We start from the raw sequence: 22,291 nt of genomic DNA, 5'->3' as shown, positions 1-22,291 counted from the left end.
CTCTTAAGGCATCCTAACGTTGACACATGTAACTCTTAAAAGGTACAAAGGTTCTTATAGACTCTCTTACAGTTGTACACTGCCAAAGGGGTCAACCTATTATACAAAGGAATCTCACACCTGGTAGCTGATGCTCCAGCATCTCCATACTTCCACAAGTTTTTCTTTGTGAGATACTGTTGGGGACATATGAATTTTGTAAGATTTATGTGGTCTACTAATGTACAGTTTTGCCTTAGTGGGGGGAAGTATTTGTTTACATTTAGAGACAATCAGATAAAGGGCCACTATTAATGTGTGAAAAGTGGCAATTTTAACATGGGAATTGTAATATCATACATGGGGGAGTAAAAGGTAGATCAAAGCAGATGATGGTTACTATAAGGCTATGATCTTTTTTCAAAAATTCTGAAATTATATTGCAGAGTTTGACACTTCCAGCAAATTGAAGAGGCTAAAGGATAGACTCTAGCCAATCTGGTGGGGGCCATGTGCCATCTATATAAATGTTCACATGTAACTATAAGTGAGCTATATAGTGTGAGATTCCTCTTAGTGAAAAATGATATATTGCCATAGTTGATTAGAGATTAAAACATTACAGTCCTTGGCCCATGCTTTTGCAAATGTAATTTTTTTTTTCATTTTATAATACATAGATAACTGGTTGGGGAAGTCTCATCTTTTTTATTTGAGTGACCTAAGTTAGATTGGAGGAAATAAGTGTTTAGGAGAAAAGAAAAAAATAAGGTTGGGGGAAAGGGAATATTTAGTTTGTAAGTCACTAAATTAAAGTTTGTTACCACCAGAATTGAAATTGTGCTGTCCAACCACAGACTAATATTAAGATCTGGGTTGAATAATGATGGAATGGAAGTAGGTGTCGCTTTTGAAAATAGGAGATTGGAACAAAGTTTGTATCATAATAGAGCACATATTGACAATAAGGATAAGCCTGCAAATGCTTCTAGTGATTTGGTGTGCCCATTCCAGTTGCCCAGCAAAGGCTGTGATTGGCACTAACTTTTGATATCATTCCTCAGTCTCTGCACATTGAGATTTAAGTAGTTGAGAGTGTAAGGTAAGAAAAGGGGCAATATAGCTAACTGATGATATTCAACAATATCTGGGAGGTTAAGCACCCCTGCTGAGTGCTGCCTGCGTAATACTTGGAGGAACTCTGGGTTCCTTTAACACCCCACATAAAATTAGCAAGTTTACATTGAATTATCATAAAAAAAAAACTCAGAATACTAGTGGTAAGGTTTGCAATATATACTGTAATTTGGCAAGTAAAGACATCTGAAATGCAGCCACTCTGCCTAGCCACAAATACGGGCAGTTATTGCTAACTGAATCCTTGGGTGATTTTGTTATACATAGGCTTAGATAATTGATGTGAATGTTTGTCCAGATTAATACACATTACCTGTGTCTATTTTTGTTTAGTTTATAACAGGAAACTAATCTATAATCTTCTCAACTTTGATTTAAATATGGAAGAGAGATCATTCTATGCGATAATGTTATCAACACGTCACCTGCAAGAGTCTCAATGTATAGGATTTTAATGACATGTATAGAAGGCATAGATCTAATCAGGGTAGCTATTGATTTAAAGGCTAGAACATATAACAGAGGGGAGAGTGGGCATCTCTATCTTGTCCCATTTGACAAAGGAAATCTATGGGATGTGATGCCACCGAGGAGACCATTGCTGTGGGACTGTTATACAGCCATACTTTTAGATCTGAACAGGAAAGAAGGTAGGAAAAAACTTTCAGGACCAACAGCAGGAACCCCCAGAATAGTCTGTCTAATCTTTTTTTTAAGCGACCAGTGATAGCAATGACAGCAAGGCTTAACCCCAGCCCTGTGCATTTGGCACAGCAAGTCAAGGACCTTACGGGAGTTATCTGCTCCCTATCTACCTTTCACAAATTCTATCTGATCATACTATATACTATATCAGATATAATCTCACAGATCCTAGAGGCCAACAAGTTGGCATAGCTATATTGGTTGAAAGTTTATGCATTCATTGGGTACATTCCAAGTTTTTAGCAGCTTTATAATATTAGCTAAGAGCATGTCTGAAGGTCGCCATTTAGTTTCCCTGTATAGCATTATATAAAGCTAGTCAGATGTGGAGCTAATTGTAGTGCAAAGATTTGGAAGTATTTATTTGACAGGCCATCTGGCAATCGTACAGAGGACTTCCTCTATTGTAATAGGTTGTAGTAATATCTGTTGTTGAGTCAATGTCTCTGGAGAAAATTGTTAATTGAATTTTGGGTGGGTTGTACTGTATTTTGTGGACATGGAGATTATAAAGGGATTCATAATAGCTCTCAAAATATTTGCTCATGTCTTGTGGTTTGTTAACCTGCTGTTTATCTGCAGTATTCAGGTGATTTATTTTTTGTTGAGTTTGGCGTTCTCTTAATGAGGTTCTAAGTAGCTTACCAGCTATATTCTCTTGATAATACAATTTAGAGCGTAGGGAACATACCTTATAGTTTGTTTTTGCATGTTAGCCTCTTCTACACGGGTGGAGTAGTTTTAAAGTGATTCTCCTGGATGCACAAAATTTCACATTCCCATTTTGTTAGGTCAGCATACAACAAATTTCATAATAGGTATTAAACCCTTTTACATTAAATGTTACTATTTTCGCAATGTATAGAGTAAGTACAGCGTGTAGTCAACTAGGACATTAAGCAGTATGTACTCAATGATAAACTCAAGATAGCCCGTATAATGTGAGGGCCAGCAAAATAGTATAATACCATTAGCACAAAAAGATCTACTGTGTTGAAAAAGAAATTAAGTGACAAAGGAGAAATACTTTACCTTAGAAGAAAAGTATTCACATACAATGTGGCTCCCATATGGAAGAGGTTTTCCCAAAGTAGAGTGGTGGAGGAACCATGGGCTGTGTGGCATGTGACTCAAACCAAATGATTACAAAGTCAAAAGTTAACATATAATTGTTAACAGAAGTAAAATGCCTGTTGATGTTTTTAACTAGAATTAGTCACTACACGTAGCCTGCTAAATAGACAATAAGCATATGTATTGTGAAGTATTTAAAAAGTAACTGTACAGCTAATAAAACATAAGTAAGAGATTTAAAGGATCACTATAGTGTCAGGAAAACAAAGCGGTTTTCCTGACACTATAGTGCCCTGAGGGTGCCCCCACCCTTAGGGTCCCCCTCCCTTGGCGCTGAAGGGGTTAAAACCCATTCAGTAGCTTACCTTTATCCAGCGCCGTGCTCCCTCGGCGCTGGTGGCCTCTCCTCCCCCACCGCCGTCAGCTACTGAGTGGAGCGGAATGCGCATGCGCGGCAAGTGCTGCACGCACATTCAAACAGTCCATGACAGCCAGGGGGAGCGTTCCTCGGTGTTCGCGCAGGAACCCTGGTAAGCCAACCGGTCATCCTGCCCAATCCTCTGGAACTGTTTTGGGCCATCACCTCATGGCCGGTTGTTCAAAACTTTATTTGAACAGAACGTTTGTTCTACCAGACTGATCTGAGCGCATGTTTGATATGTGCGCTCAGATCGGGGCTATTCGCGAATGTGAGTTTTGTGTGGTTCCTGTATTCTTTTTGGGTATTTTTGCGGTGTATTAAAAATATGTATGTAAGTTTCTTTATTCGAGAGATAATTGAGTATTCCTAATTTGAGCTCAATTATTTCTCAAACACAAAGGCTCTTGAGAAGAAACCCTTGTGTTCTTGATGTGTAAACCCCATGCTAGGGGCCAGTGCATAAAAGCCCTGTGTGGCAGAATAAACTTCAGTTGTACTCCCAGAACTGTGTGTCGTCCAGTTACTGGGGAGGCAGTGGGCTATTTACTTGGCAAGTTTCCTGTTCTTGATTTATACTCTTGGTGATCCAGCGAAGGAAGTCCTGGGCAGGACTAGGGCTCTGCTACAATATTATATGTGTGCATTATTTGTGTATATGTATGTGATTTTATTAATTATAATTTGAGGGACCTGACTGACAACCCATGCAGAAAATCCAGACAATTTAAGTTACAAGCCCTATATTTAACCCAGTTACATTCCAAACCCCCATAAAACCTGTACACGAGGAGTACTGTTTTACTCATGAAACTTCACAGAACACAAATAGGAGTGTTTTAAAATAGTAAATGGTGACAATATCATCAGTGAGTGAAAGTACAGTTTTTGTGTGAAAAAGGCAAAAAAAGATGAACACTAAGTTTGGCCGGGGTTTGTGGCTACTAAAAGAAAACTGAACATACCCAATTTTAAATACCCTGGTTTGTCTACTTTTGCAAATGTTAAGACAACATAACCAACCTGACAAATTTCAATATGTAAAAATGAATTTTGACCCTCTAGCTTTCCAAAACGCCATAAAACATGTTCATGGCGGTACTGTTGTAATATGAGTGTTTTAGAGCTGTAAAACCTATAATAATGATTATATCATCTGTGAATGGGCAGTTTTATTTTGTGAAAAATGCAACAAAAAAAAACTAATATGAACACTAACTTTTGCCAGGATTTACGACTACTAAAAAGACTGTACATACTTAATTTTGAATACGCTGGGTTGTCTAGTTTTTCAAATGTTATAGGATAATTTTCTCAAAGGCAGCATAGACCCAGCAAACCAATCAAGCAAATTTCAATGTGTAAAAACTGAAATGGTTCTTTATTTTACCATGTAAGTTTCCTAAACGCCACGAACCCTGTACATAAGGGGCACCGCTGTACCCATGGCACATCACAGCATACAACTGTGTGTATTTTATTGCAGTAAAAGCTATCAGTATTATGACATTCACCGTTAAAATCCTTTGCACAAGTTGGAAAATAACATTTCTTAATTTTTCACACGGTTTTAGATTCATATTAAATTGTGTTGTACATATATATATTTGTTGTAAAATGAAAGCCCTATTTCTCCTGAACAAAATACATAATAAATATAAATGCTTAATAAAGAGGTACATTGTGGTTGAACACACATAGGTTCAAATTCCAGGTTTCTTTATAATTTTGTTTTGGTCAGAACCTGTACAATTGCCTCCTGAAAATATGACAATCACTTATCTACAAATAAGCTAGCTCACACATAGGATTTTTGTCAATCTGCCTGTTTACCTGCACTCTGTTTATAAGCAGGGGCCGAGTGCAAAGCTCTCTATGCACATCCTATGTTCTTCTCCGCGCAGGGGCTTCTGTGACTTGCAGTTTTTTTACGACAGCCGTTAGCTGAACTACAACTTTGTTGTGCTTCCTGATGGTATGTACAATGGCATACCTCTGAACATTTCAAATGAATAAAGAGATAGACTTTAAACTTTACAGGTGTGAGTGGGGGGTGGATTTGGGCAGAGCTGTTCTAGGTCTTTTAGGTGACTTACTAATAACCATTTACACAACTAAAGTGTCATTTAGAACAAGAACACTGTATCTTAATAACACATACTGATTTCTAAACACTACACTACAGTTTAAAGACACATTATGGAGAGTTGCATTGCTGTGGGACTTTGTTACGCATACTGTACACACCAACTATGTGGAGCTACTAGAAAATAGGGACATTAGAATAGAAGAGAGGCACAGAGGGATTTGAGCCAAACATAGAGAATGTCCCTCCGAAATAGGGACACTTGGGAGTTATGCAGCTGTGTTACTGGAGAAAACAATGCTTAGATGGTAAAGACACAAAGGATGAGCTACTATAGAATGAGGGAGGTAAGCCAGTAGGGAGTAAGGCAAGTGAGATACTGAAATCTGCAAAACATTTTTTTTCAAGTATTAAATTTGAACATGCAAATCTACAGTTAATTATTTAAGCCAAATACGATAAAATACATAAATGTTTCATCAGTCTCTAGAGTATGCCTTTAATTTTGCTACTGTGAATCTCATGAATGCCCTGCTTTTCATTGCCATTGGTATTCTTTTCCAGTACTGTGGATGCAATTCAAAACTCATTTTTGTTGAAGCAGCACCGCTTATAGCACCGCTTGCTTTCTTGTAATATAGGTTTATTTCAATGTGTTCTGAGTCCATAAACCTAGTTATGCTTGCTGTACAGGCTTCATGCAGGATTCAAAATAAAACATTTACCCGTACATTGTGCTAGCAGAAATGCTAGCAAAGTTATAGATTATCGGAAATTCAGTTTAACCCCTTTCATACCAAGCACTATTTGATTAAACACATATAGCATAACATGTATTTGAAATAAGGACTACATAGCTAGCATATAAACATATCATAACTCAGTCATTTTTGTATATATTGGTTTGCAGACAAATGTAAAAAAATTGAATTATGTAAATTTACACCATTTTCATTTTTCACTTATTCATTCAGCATTTATAGATATATTTGGGTAATGAAAGGCTTTGTACATTATACAGTGACCTTTATCTTACAATAGTTTAAACAGGGTCTGAAAAGTTAATCTAAAAGCAAAAATGCAAAAGCAGATGTGACAAAAATATTGGAATAAAAATGGTCAAATAGATGTATGGCAATAGTAAAAAGAATGTCTGCATATGAGCGTAATGACACGTACAGTAAATAGCATTTTTTTTTTTTTTCAATTTATATTTTTATTAGAGTTTGGATACTCGTAGTATAACTTGCCGTAGTATCAGAGTAATAACAAATTTAAAGTAATAACAAAATTAAAGTAATAACACAATTAAAGTAATATCAAAAATATGACAATGCCTCAGAATACACTGTGCTGTAGTATGGAAGTGTCAGTATGGTTGCATCAACGTTCAGCATCTGGGTGCAATACTAGCAATAACTGTGCCGTCATATTAAAGAGATAACTGGATTAAAGTACTAACAAAAGTATGACAGTTCCTCTGGTTCCTTTTGCTGTAATATAAAAGTGTCAACATGGTGTATCAACGGTCAGTAACTGGGTACAATAATAGCAATAGTTTTCAGGAGCTACAGTTTGGCATAGGTGAAGTTTAGGTGGTGGCCCTTGCGCCGCAACTGGTCAACTGTGCGGGAACTGAAGGTATGCGTGTTGCAGCTATGAATGGTAGCTTATGAGTGTCTCTTAGGCATAGTCGATATATACAAGCTCTTCTTCTGACCAAGACTGCTTTTGGGCGTACACTGCGCCGCCGTGTCTTCTTCCCTTGATTCCCTTCTGTCGGTCTCAGGGAGGTGTAACTGGCGGAGGAACTCCGTTTGGTCGTCCAAGGAGGTCAGGGCAAGCATCCGGTTTCCCCGTGGTACCGCCAGGGATCCATCTGCTCCCCATCTGTATCTGACTCCTGCTCCCCGTAGTTGTTTGGCCGCTGGTGCCAGTTGTCTTCGTTCTGCAAGTGCTGCAAATGGGATATCCATGGGCGTAGGAACCCCCACAAATCTGGGGGGGATAGCATTCTTACTCGCCGGGTATATTCTTATTCAGTAAACTGGGAGTTGTTTATCCCATTGTACAGCGCTACGGAATTTGATGGCGCTATGTAAATAATAAAATAATAATGTTAAATTTTAAGTGTGTGTGTGTGTGTGTGAAATAATATAATGTGAAGCATATCAGTGTATCGCATAGCTCCACAGCAATACAACTGACAGTAATGTGTGAGGTGCAAGTACATCACAGAACACCTCAGCAATAAAATGCATGGGAAAGTGCAGTGTGTGAGTGTATCACAAGCTCTACAGCAAAATAACTCACAGGAACGTGCAGTTTGTGAGCATATTACAGATCACCTCATCAATACAATGCACAGGAATATACAGTGTTTGAATATATATCAGCCAACCCAATGCGTGGCAAAACACTGCGCTGCACCAATCAGCATCTCTTCACAGAGATGCGTTGAATCAATGCATTTCTATGAGGAGTGTTCAGCGTGAATGCTAGTGCTGCACGTTGTGCAACACTGGACTAGGAAGCACCTCTAGTGGCCGCCTGATAAGGTATTCCTCGGCAGTAATGTAAATACTGCCTTTTTCTGAAAAGGCAGTGCGCTTACATTAAAGGACCACTATAGTGCCAGGAAAACATACTCGTGCCCCCACCCTCAGGGCCCCCCTCCCGCCCGGCTCTGGGCAGAGGAAAGGGTTAAAACTTACCTTTATTCCAGCGCCGGGCGGGGAGCTCTCCTCCTCCTCTCCGCCTCCGATCCTCCCTTTCGGCTGAATGCGCGGCAAGAGCTTCGCGCACATTCAGCCGGTCGCATAGGAAAGCATTTACAATGCTTTCCTATGAACGCTTGCGTGCTCTCACTGTGATTTTCACAGTGAGAATCACGCAAGCGCCTCTAGCGGCTGTCAGTGAGACAGCCACTAGAGGATTTAGAAGCTGGCTTAACCCTTATATAAACATAGCAGTTTCTCTGAAACTGCTATGTTTATATAAAAAAGGGTTAAACCTAGCTGGACCTGGCACCCAAACCAATTCATTAAGCTGAAGTGGTCTGGGTGCCTAGAGTGGTCCTTTAAAAAGCCTGCAGAGACATGCTATAAACACCAAAACTACTACGTTTAGCCGTTGTGGTTCTGGTGACTATAGTGTCACTTGAATATAGAGGGAAAAAAAGAATCATCACAAATGTATGAAATAAAAATGTCTATCATTTTTTTTGGGAAACAATGTGCAGATAGTACTGTACTAATGATATCCCTGGCTGGATGGGAGCATTCCATGTAATCAGTATGATATCCCTGGTTAACCCCTTTATCCACCCGTCCCTAATTGTCTCCCCTCCAACCACCTAGCCTCCTAACCCCCATAAAACAAGTAATATATCTTCTTGTACTTACAGTACTGAAGACACCAGCAGTGATCTGGGTTCAGGGCTGAAAGCGTGAGGCGCTGCTCTGCAGTTGTAGGAGACCGGAGCTCACCCTAGCGTTGTCGTGACATCATGGAACGCGCGTACGCAGAGGGCAAGGGAGGTCGGGAGGAGCAAACAAAGTCCTTCAATATGTGGCGATGCCGAATAGTGGAGGATTGAATCAGATCAGGATTTGAGAGGGAACATTTTTAGCATATTATTGTGTGCAGCGGGGCTCAAGAGGCAGCTGCCTTGGGCCCCCCAGGAGCAACTGGGCCCGGCAGCTGCCCTTTTTGCCCCGTGTTAATGGATGCCCTGACTTAGGGTGACCACATTTCCTAACTGCTATTTAGGGACACTTACTACCTCCTCTACCCCTTCCATTCATATTACTACCCTATCCCTTCCGTTCATATTACTACCCCCCCATACCCCTTCCGTTCATATTACTACCCCCCATACCCCTTCCGTTCATATTACTACCCCCCATACCCCTTCTGGCCATATTACTACCCCCCATACCCCTACCGGCCATATTACTACCCCCCCATACCCCTTCCGGCCATATTACTACCCCCCCATACCCCTTCCGGCCATATTACTACCCCCCCATACCCCTTCTGTTCATATTACTACCCCCCGCATACCCCTACCGTTCATATTACTACCCCCCTATATCCCTACCGTTCATATTACTACCCCCCCATACCCCTACCGTTCATATTACTACCCCCCATACCCCTTCCGTTCATATTACTACCCCCTCCTATTCATATTACTACCCCCCCACAGCACCACCCCCTCTAGTCATATTATTAGCCCCCTTACCCCCTTCATTCATATTAGTACTCCCCTCCATTAATATTAATACCCCCTCCTACCCCCCTCCATTCATATTAGTACCCCCACCCCCTCCATTCATATTAGGATACCCTTCTATCCCTATTAGTACCCTTCCACCCCCCCTCCATTCCTATTAGTAGCCTCTAACCCCTTCCATTCATTTTTCTACCCACCTCTTCCCCCTCCCCCTCCCCAAATTATATCTCCCCTCTCTAACCCTTCCATACTAAATACCTGGCAGTGGCAGGGCGGGCAGGCAGCTGCTTTTTTTTTCAGAGCCGGCGTCTGAGCTTATAATGACGCCGGCTCCACTCTCCTCCTTGCACACTGTTGTCCCCCTCCCTGCCGTTTTACCGCACAGAGCAGGGGAGGGGGACCTCTTCAAGCGGCGCACGGTGTCAGACTGAGCGCCGGGTAGTCACGTGACACCCGGCGCTCCTATGCAGAGCGGGAGGGGGAGGTGCTCCCCCTCCCAGCGTACACTCTGTGCGGTTCCATTATGGAGCCGCACGCAGCCTGTCAGGGGGACGGCAAACATCACTTGTCAGTCTGACAAGTGATTTTTGCGCTCCCCTTTGGCCGGCGGACCTGGGGGGGATTTCTCCATTATCTGTCCCCCCCAGATGATTTCCTGGGGGGGATGCGTCCCCCCCATCCCCCCCGGTTCCTACGCCCGTGGGGATATCCCCATATAGGGCCACCGTGCTCCCCTCCAGTTGCACAGTGCCCAGGTCTCTGGAGCGGGACATGATAGCGGAGCGAGTCGCTATGTCCTTTGTGACCGCTATAATGTCTCTGGGTGCGTCTCCCGGGGCTTTTGCCGCTTTACGGATTCTAAACGCTGAGAGTATGGTGTTGGAGTCAGTACCTCCTTTAAGGCCCATTGTAGATATTAGACGGTGGATATAGGGTACTAAAGCTCCTTCCTCTACGCTTTCAGGTATTCCTCGGAGGCGTATGTTCCGCCTTCTATGTCGAGCTTCCATAGTGGTGACAGTCCGGGTGAGCTTCTGGACTTGCGAGGAGATAGTCTGCATAGAGTCTTGGGAATGCTGTATCTGGTGTTCCCTTGCACTTTCCCTGGTTTCCAGTTCTGTGAGCCTTTGTTGGAGGTCCCCCACCTCCTTCTGTGTGCTTAGAATGTCAGCTCTCCACACCTCTCTCATTTCTGTTAAAAGGTCTCTTATGTCCTTTTTCGTCACAGGGGACGATTCTGCTTCTGATTCTGAGTCAGGACATGGGGGTTCAGACTCTCCTGGAGGTGAGGTAAGGCTGTCCCTGTCATCTTGGGATTCCTCCTCCTCACTGTTAACTGCGGGCGCCATCTTGGCGGCAGCCTGTGGGGTAGGCCTCGCAAACGAGAGCCGAATATCGGACGTTTTGGGCGTCTCTGGGTGGCGACTTTACTTATTTTTTCGCCCCATTGGTGTCTCTGTGTGGGAGGCTTATGTGTGGCCGTGTGTGGGAGCTGTTTGCCGGGTATGCTGCTTACTTTATCGGGCGCTGGTGCGGAGCTCCACACACTCGCGTCTTGTTCGCTCGGCGGTCGGCCACGCCCCCCAGTAAATAGCATTTTAATGTCAACGCCAACGCCTCCGCTCAGAGCCTGCACACCTCATCCCAGTCTCATACCTCTTGATCTTGGGAGGTATGTAATATTATTTACCAATCTCTGGAATCATAATGTAATGCTAGCGGTGAAGTGGTAGTGTCCATTCATTCCTCCACCCAGTGGCAAAGCTAATATAAAAAGGGAACTGGTGCAAGGATTTTTTTAAGGTCCCCCTGTAGCTCAAGGGTGGCCAAAAGATAGATCTTCAACTATATTAGAACTCCCACAATGCTTTGCCAGCTGGGGATTTACCATTTGCTTTGTCTTGCAAGGCTGTATTTGTGAGCAGTGTCTGTGTGTGTAGGGAGTAAGTGTGAATGTAGATGTGTATTTGTGTGTAGTATTGGGTTTTGAATGCAGTTTGTGTGCAGTTTTAAATTTTAATTGCAGGTGTGTTTTTGTGTGTAGGGTTTGAATGTAGGATTGTCAGAGCCGGCCCAAGACATTGTGCGGCCTGGGTCCAAGTCTGAAATGCTGCCCTCACCCCACCTCCCCCCAACATTCATGCTTCTGCAATGGTAGTGTGTCCATGTGTGTTTGCTGGGGATTAGGTGTGTCTCTGTGTGTGTGTGTGTGTGTGTGTGTGTGTTGTGCATAAAGTGTGTGACTAAGTGTGTGCTGGGAATGAAGTGTGTCTGTGTGTGTGCTGGGGATGAAATGTGTGTTTGTTTGTGCTGGGGGGTGAAGTGTGCATGTGTGCTAGAGATGAAGTGTGTCTGTGTGTGTGCTGGGGATGACGCGTGTGTGTGTGCTGGGGATGTAGTGTGTCTGTGTGTGCTGTGGGTGAAGTGTGTGTCTATGTGTGTGCTGGGGTTGAAGTGTCTGTGTGTGTTGGGTATGTAGAGTGTATGTGTGTGTGTACACTACAGCCAATACACTTATCTACACTTATCTGTGTCTATGTATCTGCATGTGTGTCAGTATGTGTATCAGTGTGTCTGTATCTGCATGTGTATCAGTGTTTGTATCTGTATGTGTGTCAGGTATCTATGTTTCTACGTATCTGCATGGGTGTGTCTGTGTAACTCCATGTGTGGCAATGTTTGTGTGCACATCTGCATGTGTGTCAATATGTGTATCAAACACTGACACACATACAGATACAAACCTTTTCAATAGACAATAGAAACTGCACTCAATCCCATCAATCTGAGCCAGGGTGCAACCAAACCTGGACCAAGCATCAGGTTCCAGTGACAATAATATAGAATGCAAAAGATGGTTCAGGAACTTCTAGATCCAGAAATGGCAAATTTATTGAAGCCCAAAGTGACACAACGTTTCGACCTTGCGGTCTTTATCAAGCTATCATATACATGTATCACAGCAATTTTATAAGCATATCAATGTATTCAATTAAACATCAATTTATTCAATTAAACAATTATGTACATATGTGAAAATTAAAAAAGACAGTGACAGCTGTAACAATTTTTTTTTAAAACCAATAAGAGATTGCTAAAACCTTCAAATAAGAAATAATTAATGAAAGCATATTAATTGACCATTAAATGAATTTATACAGAGAGCGAAATACCGTCCAAAACTGAGAATAAGAACAAGTCAGACATTTTTAGACAAGAACCTTCTAGATTGCACGGGTGTATTTGTATGTAGTGTAGATGTTTGCATGCAGGAGTGTGTAGGTGTGTGATATTGCAGCTTGATTGTGGTGGAGTATTTTGTGTAGTGTTGGCATTTATAATGCAGGGTTTTGAGTTTTTTGTAGTGTTGGTGCATGAATGCTCAGATTTACACTGCCACAAATACACATACATACACTGCCATACAAACACAGATACACACATAGTGACACAAATATATACACACAGATACAAATTGTTACACAGATTTTTCAATATTTGTAGCCACAGTCCTATTTCAATGCCTTTTGGTTGTTGAAGGATCGCTTGCCTGGTGTCCAGTAGGACTGCTGCCTAAGGCTTATGCTCTCTGGCATCCAGTGGGACTGCTGGCTGAGGCTGATGCTCCCTTGGGTGTAAAGGGACTTTTTGCTGGTGCTAGTGCAGGCTCTCCTTCCTCTCTGCCTGGCTTCCATGCTTTTACGCTGTGGGATGGAAGGAAGTGACCTGTACTCACCTTGTCCCAGCACTGCCAGTCTGGCAGAGGCCCGGCCACCATTAAAGCATCACGGCACCTGTCAGAAATGCCCATTGTGGAGACCCAAGTGTGAGTACCACTTATTGTGCCCCCTGCAGCTTGCGGGCCTGGTAACACTGTGCTGACGGTAGTTTCCAGACTGTAAGAATGATTTGACCTATTATCACTTTCTGCATTCTTTGGAAGCAGGGTGTACGCTTACAATTTAAGAAAGTTTGCAGGCATTATATCTGGGACTAGAGGTTTCTGGCAGAGAATTTGTTTCTCTGTAAGCAACTATAGTATAAATGAGGGTAAGTGAGGCTTTAAGGATTACATTTAATTTGGCAAAATACATGAAAAAAAAAAAGTTAATACTCAGTTAAGGTAGTGGTTAAAAACATATGTTACTTCTTTCATCTGTCAGTATGCTGTCAGCATAGAGATCTATGCCAACTCCAATTAATTGATGAGGAGGATTTCCTGCTATCTGTCACAGCAACTACAGTGCATTGAAAGCTGAAAAACACCAATCATAAACTATAAAAGACTGTCACTTTGTAGCAGAGAGTGTCAGTGTCGCTACCAGAATTGATATTTTTGAAATGTAATATCCAATGGACTGTTAACTATGGGTTGTACTATTTATTTTCAAAGGTCATTTGCTGATTTTGTTATTAATTTATATTATATACTTGGCTTTTCTGGCATTACCAAAGCATTACATGAAAAACAATATAACCACCAATGTTATCTGAAGGATGGAATGCCTTAGCATATGAGATCAATACGGCATTTCTCATATATATAGTACCAACAAATTCTGCAGCGCTTTACAACTTTAGAAAGGGGATATTTAGAGGTGAAAAAGGCCTGGCTTAAAGGTGCTTACAATCTATGTGCCCTTGGTTATGATTTTTTTTTTTATTATTTTACTTTTATTTTTATTTGACAGTACTTGCTCTGGGCAGGCTTGTGGTTCTCAGTTTTCTTGGGCCCTAGCACAACCTGAATGTTAGGCAGGACACCTCCTTGAGCAAAGGCCACTCCTCCCAGTGGTTTGTTGAGCTCTTCCTCGTTACCGACAGCGAGCTGGAGATGGCGGGGAATGATGAAGGTCTTTTTGTTGTCTCAAGCGGCATTCCCTGCCAGCTCCAGAATCTCAGCGGTCAGATACTCCAGCACTGCAGCCAGGTACGCTCTGCATAATTCCCCTTCCTTAGCAAATGATGGACTCTGCCGACGGGGAACTGCAGCCCAGCGCGGGATGCGCAAGTCTTAGCCTTTGCAGGTGTCCACCTAGCTTTCCATGTCGTTCTTAATTGACTGCATTTTCTAGAATCTACATTTTCTGAATCTAGAGCTAGCAGCCAGTGGCCAAATAGTTAAAAACCCTTGGTGCTACAAGGGTTAACCATGTGGTGACTGGCACTTGCTAACCAGACACTACATTAAAGTAAAAATAAAAAAACAAGACAAAGGTCAATATGATCTCAAAATTACTATAAGGAAGGTTTCAAATATCCCTATGCCATGTGAAAGTTGAGGGCATATCTACTAAACATGAAAAATTAGCAACTGGCAAGCGTGTGGAGACTATTTATTAACAGGGGGCAATCTAGTTTTCCCCCCAGCAACAAACATTGGAATTGGGTGGTGCTATTATTGTATAAGGCAACTCATGAAATATACAGGGGGGTGGACTTCATCAGAAATCTATTGAGAATTCAAACCATGGGAAAGCCTTTATAAAGGTTTTCTATCGTCCTGAACCTCATTCTGCAAAGATAAATCTCTTTCTTGTTGCGTCTGTTTTTTTTTTTGTTTTTTTTTGAGAATCTGTTAGCTTTCTTTTTTATTTTTTTAATAGATGTGTTGCACATTTTGAATTTTCATTTTGCATTGGAGGGCTAAGACTTCTGATGGTAAATATAATTATAATTTTTTTTTAGGTTTTAGTTTTATTGGCCCCTCACTATTATTAGGTTCTGGGGTAGGAGTAGATACTATATTTCAATGGGAGGTGACCAGGCATTTGGGGACGCATAGCCCAGAGGTGTATTTTGGATTTGTGCTGCCCCAGGCAGGACGGTGCTCGGGCACCCGCCCTAATTAAAAATTTCCCAACGCCTTCCTGTCAAGGCCGCACTTTGACTGACAGATGCCCACTCACTGAAAGATGCACACTCACTGACAGACACACACTCTCATATACACTGACAAATAATGACATACACACACACTCACTGATTTGACACACTGATAGATAGACACACACTATTACTCAGGCACACACTGACAGACTCACACTCACTGACATACGCACACTCTCACTGACAGACGCACGCACTGACGGACGCTCTCACTGACGGACGCTCTCACTGACGGACGCTCTCACTGACGGACGCTCTCACTGACGGACGCTCTCACTGACGGACGCTCTCACTGACGGACGCGCTCATTGACGGACGCGCTCACTGACGGACGCGCTCACTGACGGACGCGCTCACTGACGGACGCACTCACTGACGGACGCACTCACTGACGGACGCACTCACTGACGGATGCACTCACTGACAGATGCACGCACCGACAAACACACGCACTCACTGACCGACACATACACACACACTTAGACACACACACACGTTCACTTAGACAGACACACACACACATTCACTTAGACACACACACTTACAGACACACACACACTCGCTTAGACACACACACTTACGGACAAACGCATTTCCCCCAACACTCACAAATTATTATTTTTTTGATTTTAATTAAATCCGCCCAGCCTCCCTGGGAGAGATGGAGTGGATTACTTACCTGCGGTCCAGTGGGGCTGCTGGGTGGGCAGGCAGGGGGCCGACAGACTGAGTAGGCGGCGAGGGAGCTCTGATTTTCCAGCTCCCGGCTTCATTAAGCAGCACGCGAGGGAGCTGATCAGGAAGAGCTCAGGTGAGCATGCTCCCTCGCTGCCTGCCGCCCGCCTCGGGGGGCTCAAAAGTGACCAGCTCTTGAGCCCCCCAGGACACGAGGAAAACAAGGGATCTGCCTAGGCGTTTGGGTGCGGCTTTTTTTGCAGCCACCTGCAAAGTGCCGCCCAAGGTAAATGCCTTGTTTGCCTCACGATAGACACATCACTGGCATAGCCAACGGTAGGGGGCAATTTCATGTCCACCAACCCTTGGTACATTTTACTACATTTCCCACTCACCACCCATTGAAGGGAGCTTGGGGGACACCACTAGGCTCCCACTTTGTATTATATTAATATCCCCCACCCAACTCCAATTAGTGTTGGATATTTAAACAACAGTAAAGCCTCCTTGTTATATAATAAGTAGCCCCATCGTGCTGACCTCTGGTGGGGTCAGTGGGGAAAATTAGGATGTGCTCCCCTCCCGTTTTCTATTTAACAGGCTTCCCACTGCCATACTGCCCTTCCAGTGGGAATTCACTGCATTTTTTTATCTATGTGGACAAAACCTGGTGTTTAGGGAATTACCCTGTGTATTTTGCAGTATTTTACAATGTGATGCAATATGTTTTCAGCCATAATGATACTGCTTGCTAATAAATCTTTGTTTTTATTCACAGAATGCATCACCAAAATGGAATATTTATGCTGGCTATCTTGTCATGCCTGTTGGTTTTCACAACCATAGGGACGGAGGTTGGAAAAAAAGAGAAACCAGGTAATGCTTGCTATTTTTCTGTTCTGTTCACCCAGAGTCGAATGCTGCCTAACACTACATAGAAACATAGAATAGAAACATATAGACATGTTTTTTTGTTTAAGTTCTATGTTTCTATGTAATCTTAGGCAACTTTAGACTCTGGGTACAATCAGGGCCATCTTTAATATTGACCGGACCCTGGGCAACCATTTGCTTGGGGCCCCTGGACCCTGCTCTCTGCCAGACATACTAACACACATACACAGACACATACACTGACAAAAATACTGACACACACACATAAATACATACTGACAAACATACTGACACACACGCGGACACATACACTGACAGACAAAAGTTGACAGACATACTGACACACATATACTGACAGACATAAAGACACATACACTGACAGACATACTGACACAAACAGACACATACACTGACAAACATACTGACATATACACTGATACATACACTGACAGAAATACTGACGCAGACACATACACTGGCATACACACACAGACAGACACATACACTGGCAGACATACTGATACAGACATACTGACATACACACACAGACACAGATACATAAACTGACAGACATACTGACAGTCTGACACAGACACTGACAGACATACTGACACACACACACAGACATACTGACATAAATTTACACTTTTAAATCCACCCTCAAGTTTCCTACCTTTTAACAAATGGCATAACTTCTTACCTCCAAAACACAGAGCCAAAATGCTCTCCCCCCATCACACACACCTAAACTGTAAAATGCCAAACCCAAGTTCCCTCCTCCATTATAAATATTTAGAGTAAAAAGGCATTTCCTTTAAAAGTCAATTGACAAGCAAGATCTTTGTGAATGGATTCTACAAACATAATAGCCATTAAGAACTGCACATTTACGGTATCAAACCTACCGGTTACCCCTGTGTCTAGAGTGGAGGCTGAGGCTGTTGGGAGTTGGGGCCTGCCTCTCCCGGCTCAAGCTCCCTCCTTCATCTCCCGCACGGCTCCTCTTCTTAGTCACAGTGGGAGGAAGTGACTCGCGGCCATCACTTCCTCCCAGCGCTGCCAAAAAGCAAGGGGCCCAGTCACGCTGTTAAAGTACCACAGCGTGTGACCGGGCCTCTGCTTACAAATACCCACCCGGTGGGCCTCCTTAACCCCTTAAGGACACAGCTTCAGAAGCTTGTCTTTCACTTAATGACACAAGCATTTTTTGCATTTTTTGCTGTTTGCGTTCAACTGCAATTTGCATTTGACTAATTTATTGCACCGACGCATATTATATACCGTTTTTTAAAGGACAGAAAGGGCTTTAATTTGATGTAACATATATTTACATAAATGCTTAATTATTAAAAAATACAGAAAAATGCAAAAAAAATTAAAAATCTTATTTTTTTTTTACAGTTTTTGCAATAATAATGTGTGCACAATTAGTGCAGGTTAAGGAAAGTAATTAAAATAAATTCATTTAGTTGTTCTGATTTACAGAATATATAATGTGTCTGGGATTTTCAGTTTTTTTTGGTAGTTACAGGTCACAAAGCACAAGGAGTAAAATAAACTTTTAATGTGGAGCGATTTTAGAATTTGGTATGTTTGTCTTGTAAGCTTAATAGCCATAAAAGAAAACAAAATTGGCACACAAAAGTATATATTTATATAAAGTAGACACCACAGGCTATTCACCTAAGGTTGTTTTGACACTTTCTACTTAGCCATTTTACCGCCAACCGCTAAATATTGGAGTAAATTTGTGTTTTTTGGGGGTTTTCGCACACAAACTTATAACAAAGAACTTCTTATGTGTATTTTGTAAAGTTGGTGTGTGCTATTCCTGTACAAAGTTTTATTATGTGTTCAGTTACTTCTGCTGAGTACAACGGTACCCCCATTGTATGTCTTTGGCACTATTTTGTGAAGCTACAGTGCCATATAGGAGACCTGTCCTTTTCAGTATTCACAGTAGAATTTTGAGAGACGGATTTAATGAGCCTATGCTTCCATTTGGGGTATTATAACAGTTTGACTGTTCAAAAAAAAAACCACAAAGGCCTACTATTTGTAAAAGTAGACACTCCAGGGTATCTCATAAGGTGCATATTGTGCCTTAACATGCCCCCATTTTTTTTTACCATTACATGCCAAAGTATGTGGTAAAAAATAATTTTGTGCATTTTTTTACATACGGATTGCATTTTTGCTGGGCATTTTGTATATTTCATATGTGCCACTAAGTTCAAACCCCCCAAATTATGCTCAGCTAAGTCTTCTGAGTAAAAGGACACCCCCATTGTATGTCTATGGCACTATTTCGTGAAGCTACAGTGCCATACAGGAGACCTGTCCTTTTCAGTATTCACAGTAGAATATTGAGAGACGGATTTAATAAGCCTATGCTTCCATTTGGGGTATTATAACAGTTTGACTGTTCAAAAAAAACCACAAAAGGCCTACCCCCTTTTTTTTTTACCATTACATGCCAAAGTATGTGGTAAAAAATAATTTGGGGCATTTTTTTACATACGGATGGCATTTTTTGCTGGGCATTTTGTATATTTCATATGTGCCACTAAGTTCAAAACCTCCAAATTATGCTCAGCTAAGTCTTCTGAGTAAAATTACATCCCCAATGAATGTCTTTGGCACTATTTTGTGAAGCTACAATGCCATATTGGAGACCAAGCCATATCAGTTTTTACAGAACTTTGAATTTTGACGCTGGGCCTATGTGCAATTTCCAAGCATCTTCGCAGGTTTTAAATTCAAACTACCCCACAAAGGCCTACCATTTCTTAAAGTAGACACCCCAGGGTATTTCAAAAGGCATATTTTGAACCTTAGCGTGGGATAATTTTTCCGCCAGCTTGTACCAGGTGTAGTGGTAATAAGCGTTTTTTCTGCCTTTTTGACACACAAAGTGAGTTTGCACAGTATATTTTGCAAACCTTATGTGTACCACCACTCTATAATACTTTATATGTTGCTCAGCTATGTCGGCTGAGTACAAAAATACCCCCGTATGTACCTTTGCCAGGTATATGTGGACATTGGAGGGGCACATTTGGGACACAGCCATTCCATTTTTTTTTAAACTTTAAATTTTTACGCTGTGCCCATGTCCCATTTTAGAGTATTTTACCAGGCTATATAATCCAAATACCCCATAAAGCCATACCATTTCTTAAAGAAGACATCCCAGGGTATTTCAAAAGGCATATTTTGAACCTTAGCGTGGGATCATTTTTCCGCTAGCTTGTACCAGGTGTAGTGGTAATGAGCGTTATTAAATGTATTTTTTAACTTTTTAAAACTTATTTTACTTTTTAAAACTATTTTTTAAACTTTTGTTTTGCTTATTAATTTTTTTTAAAGTTTCCTAAACTTTCGTAAAACTTTTTTTTACAGATTTTAAATTTTTCTAAGCTTTTTCTTTTACCGTTAACCCCTAACTAGCAGTAAGCAGCACTAACAGTAAATTCCCCATTTTCCCATAACTCCCACCCACCCCAGCTATCAAAATATTTAATTATACAATATTTAAATTAGTTAATTAAATAAATTTAACCCCTGAGGGTTAAAAAATAAATAAAAGTTAATCGTCAGGGGTTAAAAAAAATTAGATCACAGTATAATACTGTGATCTGTATTTTGATCACTGTAGGCAGTGATAGACTGGCAGGGAAGGGGTTAATTTTTATTTGGACTGGGTAAAGGGTTTATTTTTAAAAAAAAATTACTTAAACGTTATTAAAACTTTTTTTTTACTTAATTTTTTAACTTTTTTTTTGTCAATCTTTCTTTTATTGAAGCATTTTTGATGGGGTACAGAAGAGAAGGAGGGAAACGTATAGTTTGATTACAGTAGAGGGTTTAAACATTGTCAGCTTTAAACTATTACATTTCTGGGATAGCGATGCTTCGTTTTTATTTTTTTTACTTTTTAAAGCTTATTTTAAAACTTTTTTAACGTTAACCCCTAGTTAGCCTAACACTAAATCCCCCAATTCCCCACTAACTTCCACCCTCCCCAGCTAGCTAAATTTATAATTGTGGCGAGACCAACCTCGCCACTGGGCCCTGGAGAAGCCTGTTTGCTAGCCTCCTACCTGCTGACTATGGCCCCTGGGTTATTTGGGGCATATTGTACTTTATATTGCTGCTACTGGCCCTTTAAAATCAGCGATGGACATATTGGGACTTTTGGGACTACTGTCCCTTTAAGACTGTGGAGCATATTCCAGTATACTGCCTTTAATATTACATATGTATTTATGTGTTGAGTTTAACCTGGGATATGTATGCAGCATTCATCTGATTGTTCGGTAGAATCACTCCATTCATTATATTGAGTGAAACTACCGAACAACCAGACCACCCAGGAATAAGTGTGCCTCCAATTACAGTTTGCAACAATGTTGCAAACGGGTAATTGGCAATCAGTGTAATGTATTCTTTGTCCTCTGGGTGGCCGCCATTCGGGAAACAAACACGTGGCGGCGGCCATCTTAAACTACTGAACAGCGGTGTTTTGCCGTCGAGTGTCTGGAACTAAAATCGGACACTTGACTAGGCAAACACCGCTGAGACCTCCATACTCCCAGAAATTTGTATAGAAACTACCGAATGACCCGCCGTTCGGTAGAAAGAACCCCACAAACAAGGGAATTCATTCAAACCCTCTCCAGGCTCTATAACACAGGCAATTCGTCTGTTTTCATTCCCTTGTTTGTGACCGACCGCAGGGCCAAAATGCATGGAACTGTTTTCGGATACTTTACCCATGCGGTCGGTCAAATCTTTGGAACCCCATATCTCACGAACCGTTCATCCGAATGACTTGAATTTTGAATATGTTTCAAAAAACCCCTGAATAAGGGCTATCCAGCGATGCTGGATTTAAAGGTGTACCCCCGGGTTTTGGGGTACATCCAGAACTTGGCTGAAAAGGTGTACCGGATAATTGGTTTAATGTTATCTGAGGGGAGGGGATGTGTGGGCTGAACCATGTATGTGATTGGATATTTTATGCCTCCCCCTGGGTGTGGACTGTATGTGTATTATTGTAATAAAAGCCGGGCTGGATGAGCCAGTCCAGAGTTCCTGTTTTACCCTCAAAGTGATGTGTCGTCTCATTATTGGGGGGAAGGATTTATGGCATGCTGTTCCAGTTGACTGCTAGGAGTACAAGCCTATTCGTATG

At 41.7% G+C, this 22,291-nt stretch overlaps 1 protein-coding gene across 2 annotated transcripts in view; it reads left to right on the top strand.

Annotated features, from left to right (window-relative positions):
* The window catches only part of PTN (pleiotrophin), a 163,151-nt gene that overhangs the window by 68,679 nt on the left and 72,181 nt on the right, over positions 1–22,291 (top strand). For both annotated transcript variants that reach the window (XM_063447573.1, XM_063447572.1), the window contains one exon: positions 16,979–17,076. In XM_063447573.1, the coding sequence (XP_063303643.1) occupies positions 16,980–17,076 (97 nt within the window). In that variant the 5' untranslated portion in view covers position 16,979. The remainder of the gene's footprint in view (positions 1–16,978; positions 17,077–22,291) is intronic.

The sequence above is a fragment of the Pelobates fuscus genome, chromosome 3, assembly GCF_036172605.1.
Source record: "Pelobates fuscus isolate aPelFus1 chromosome 3, aPelFus1.pri, whole genome shotgun sequence".
Taxonomy (NCBI): domain Eukaryota; kingdom Metazoa; phylum Chordata; class Amphibia; order Anura; family Pelobatidae; genus Pelobates; species Pelobates fuscus.
Note: the sequence above shows the minus strand (reverse complement) of the source record. Positions and strands in the feature narration are given on the sequence as shown.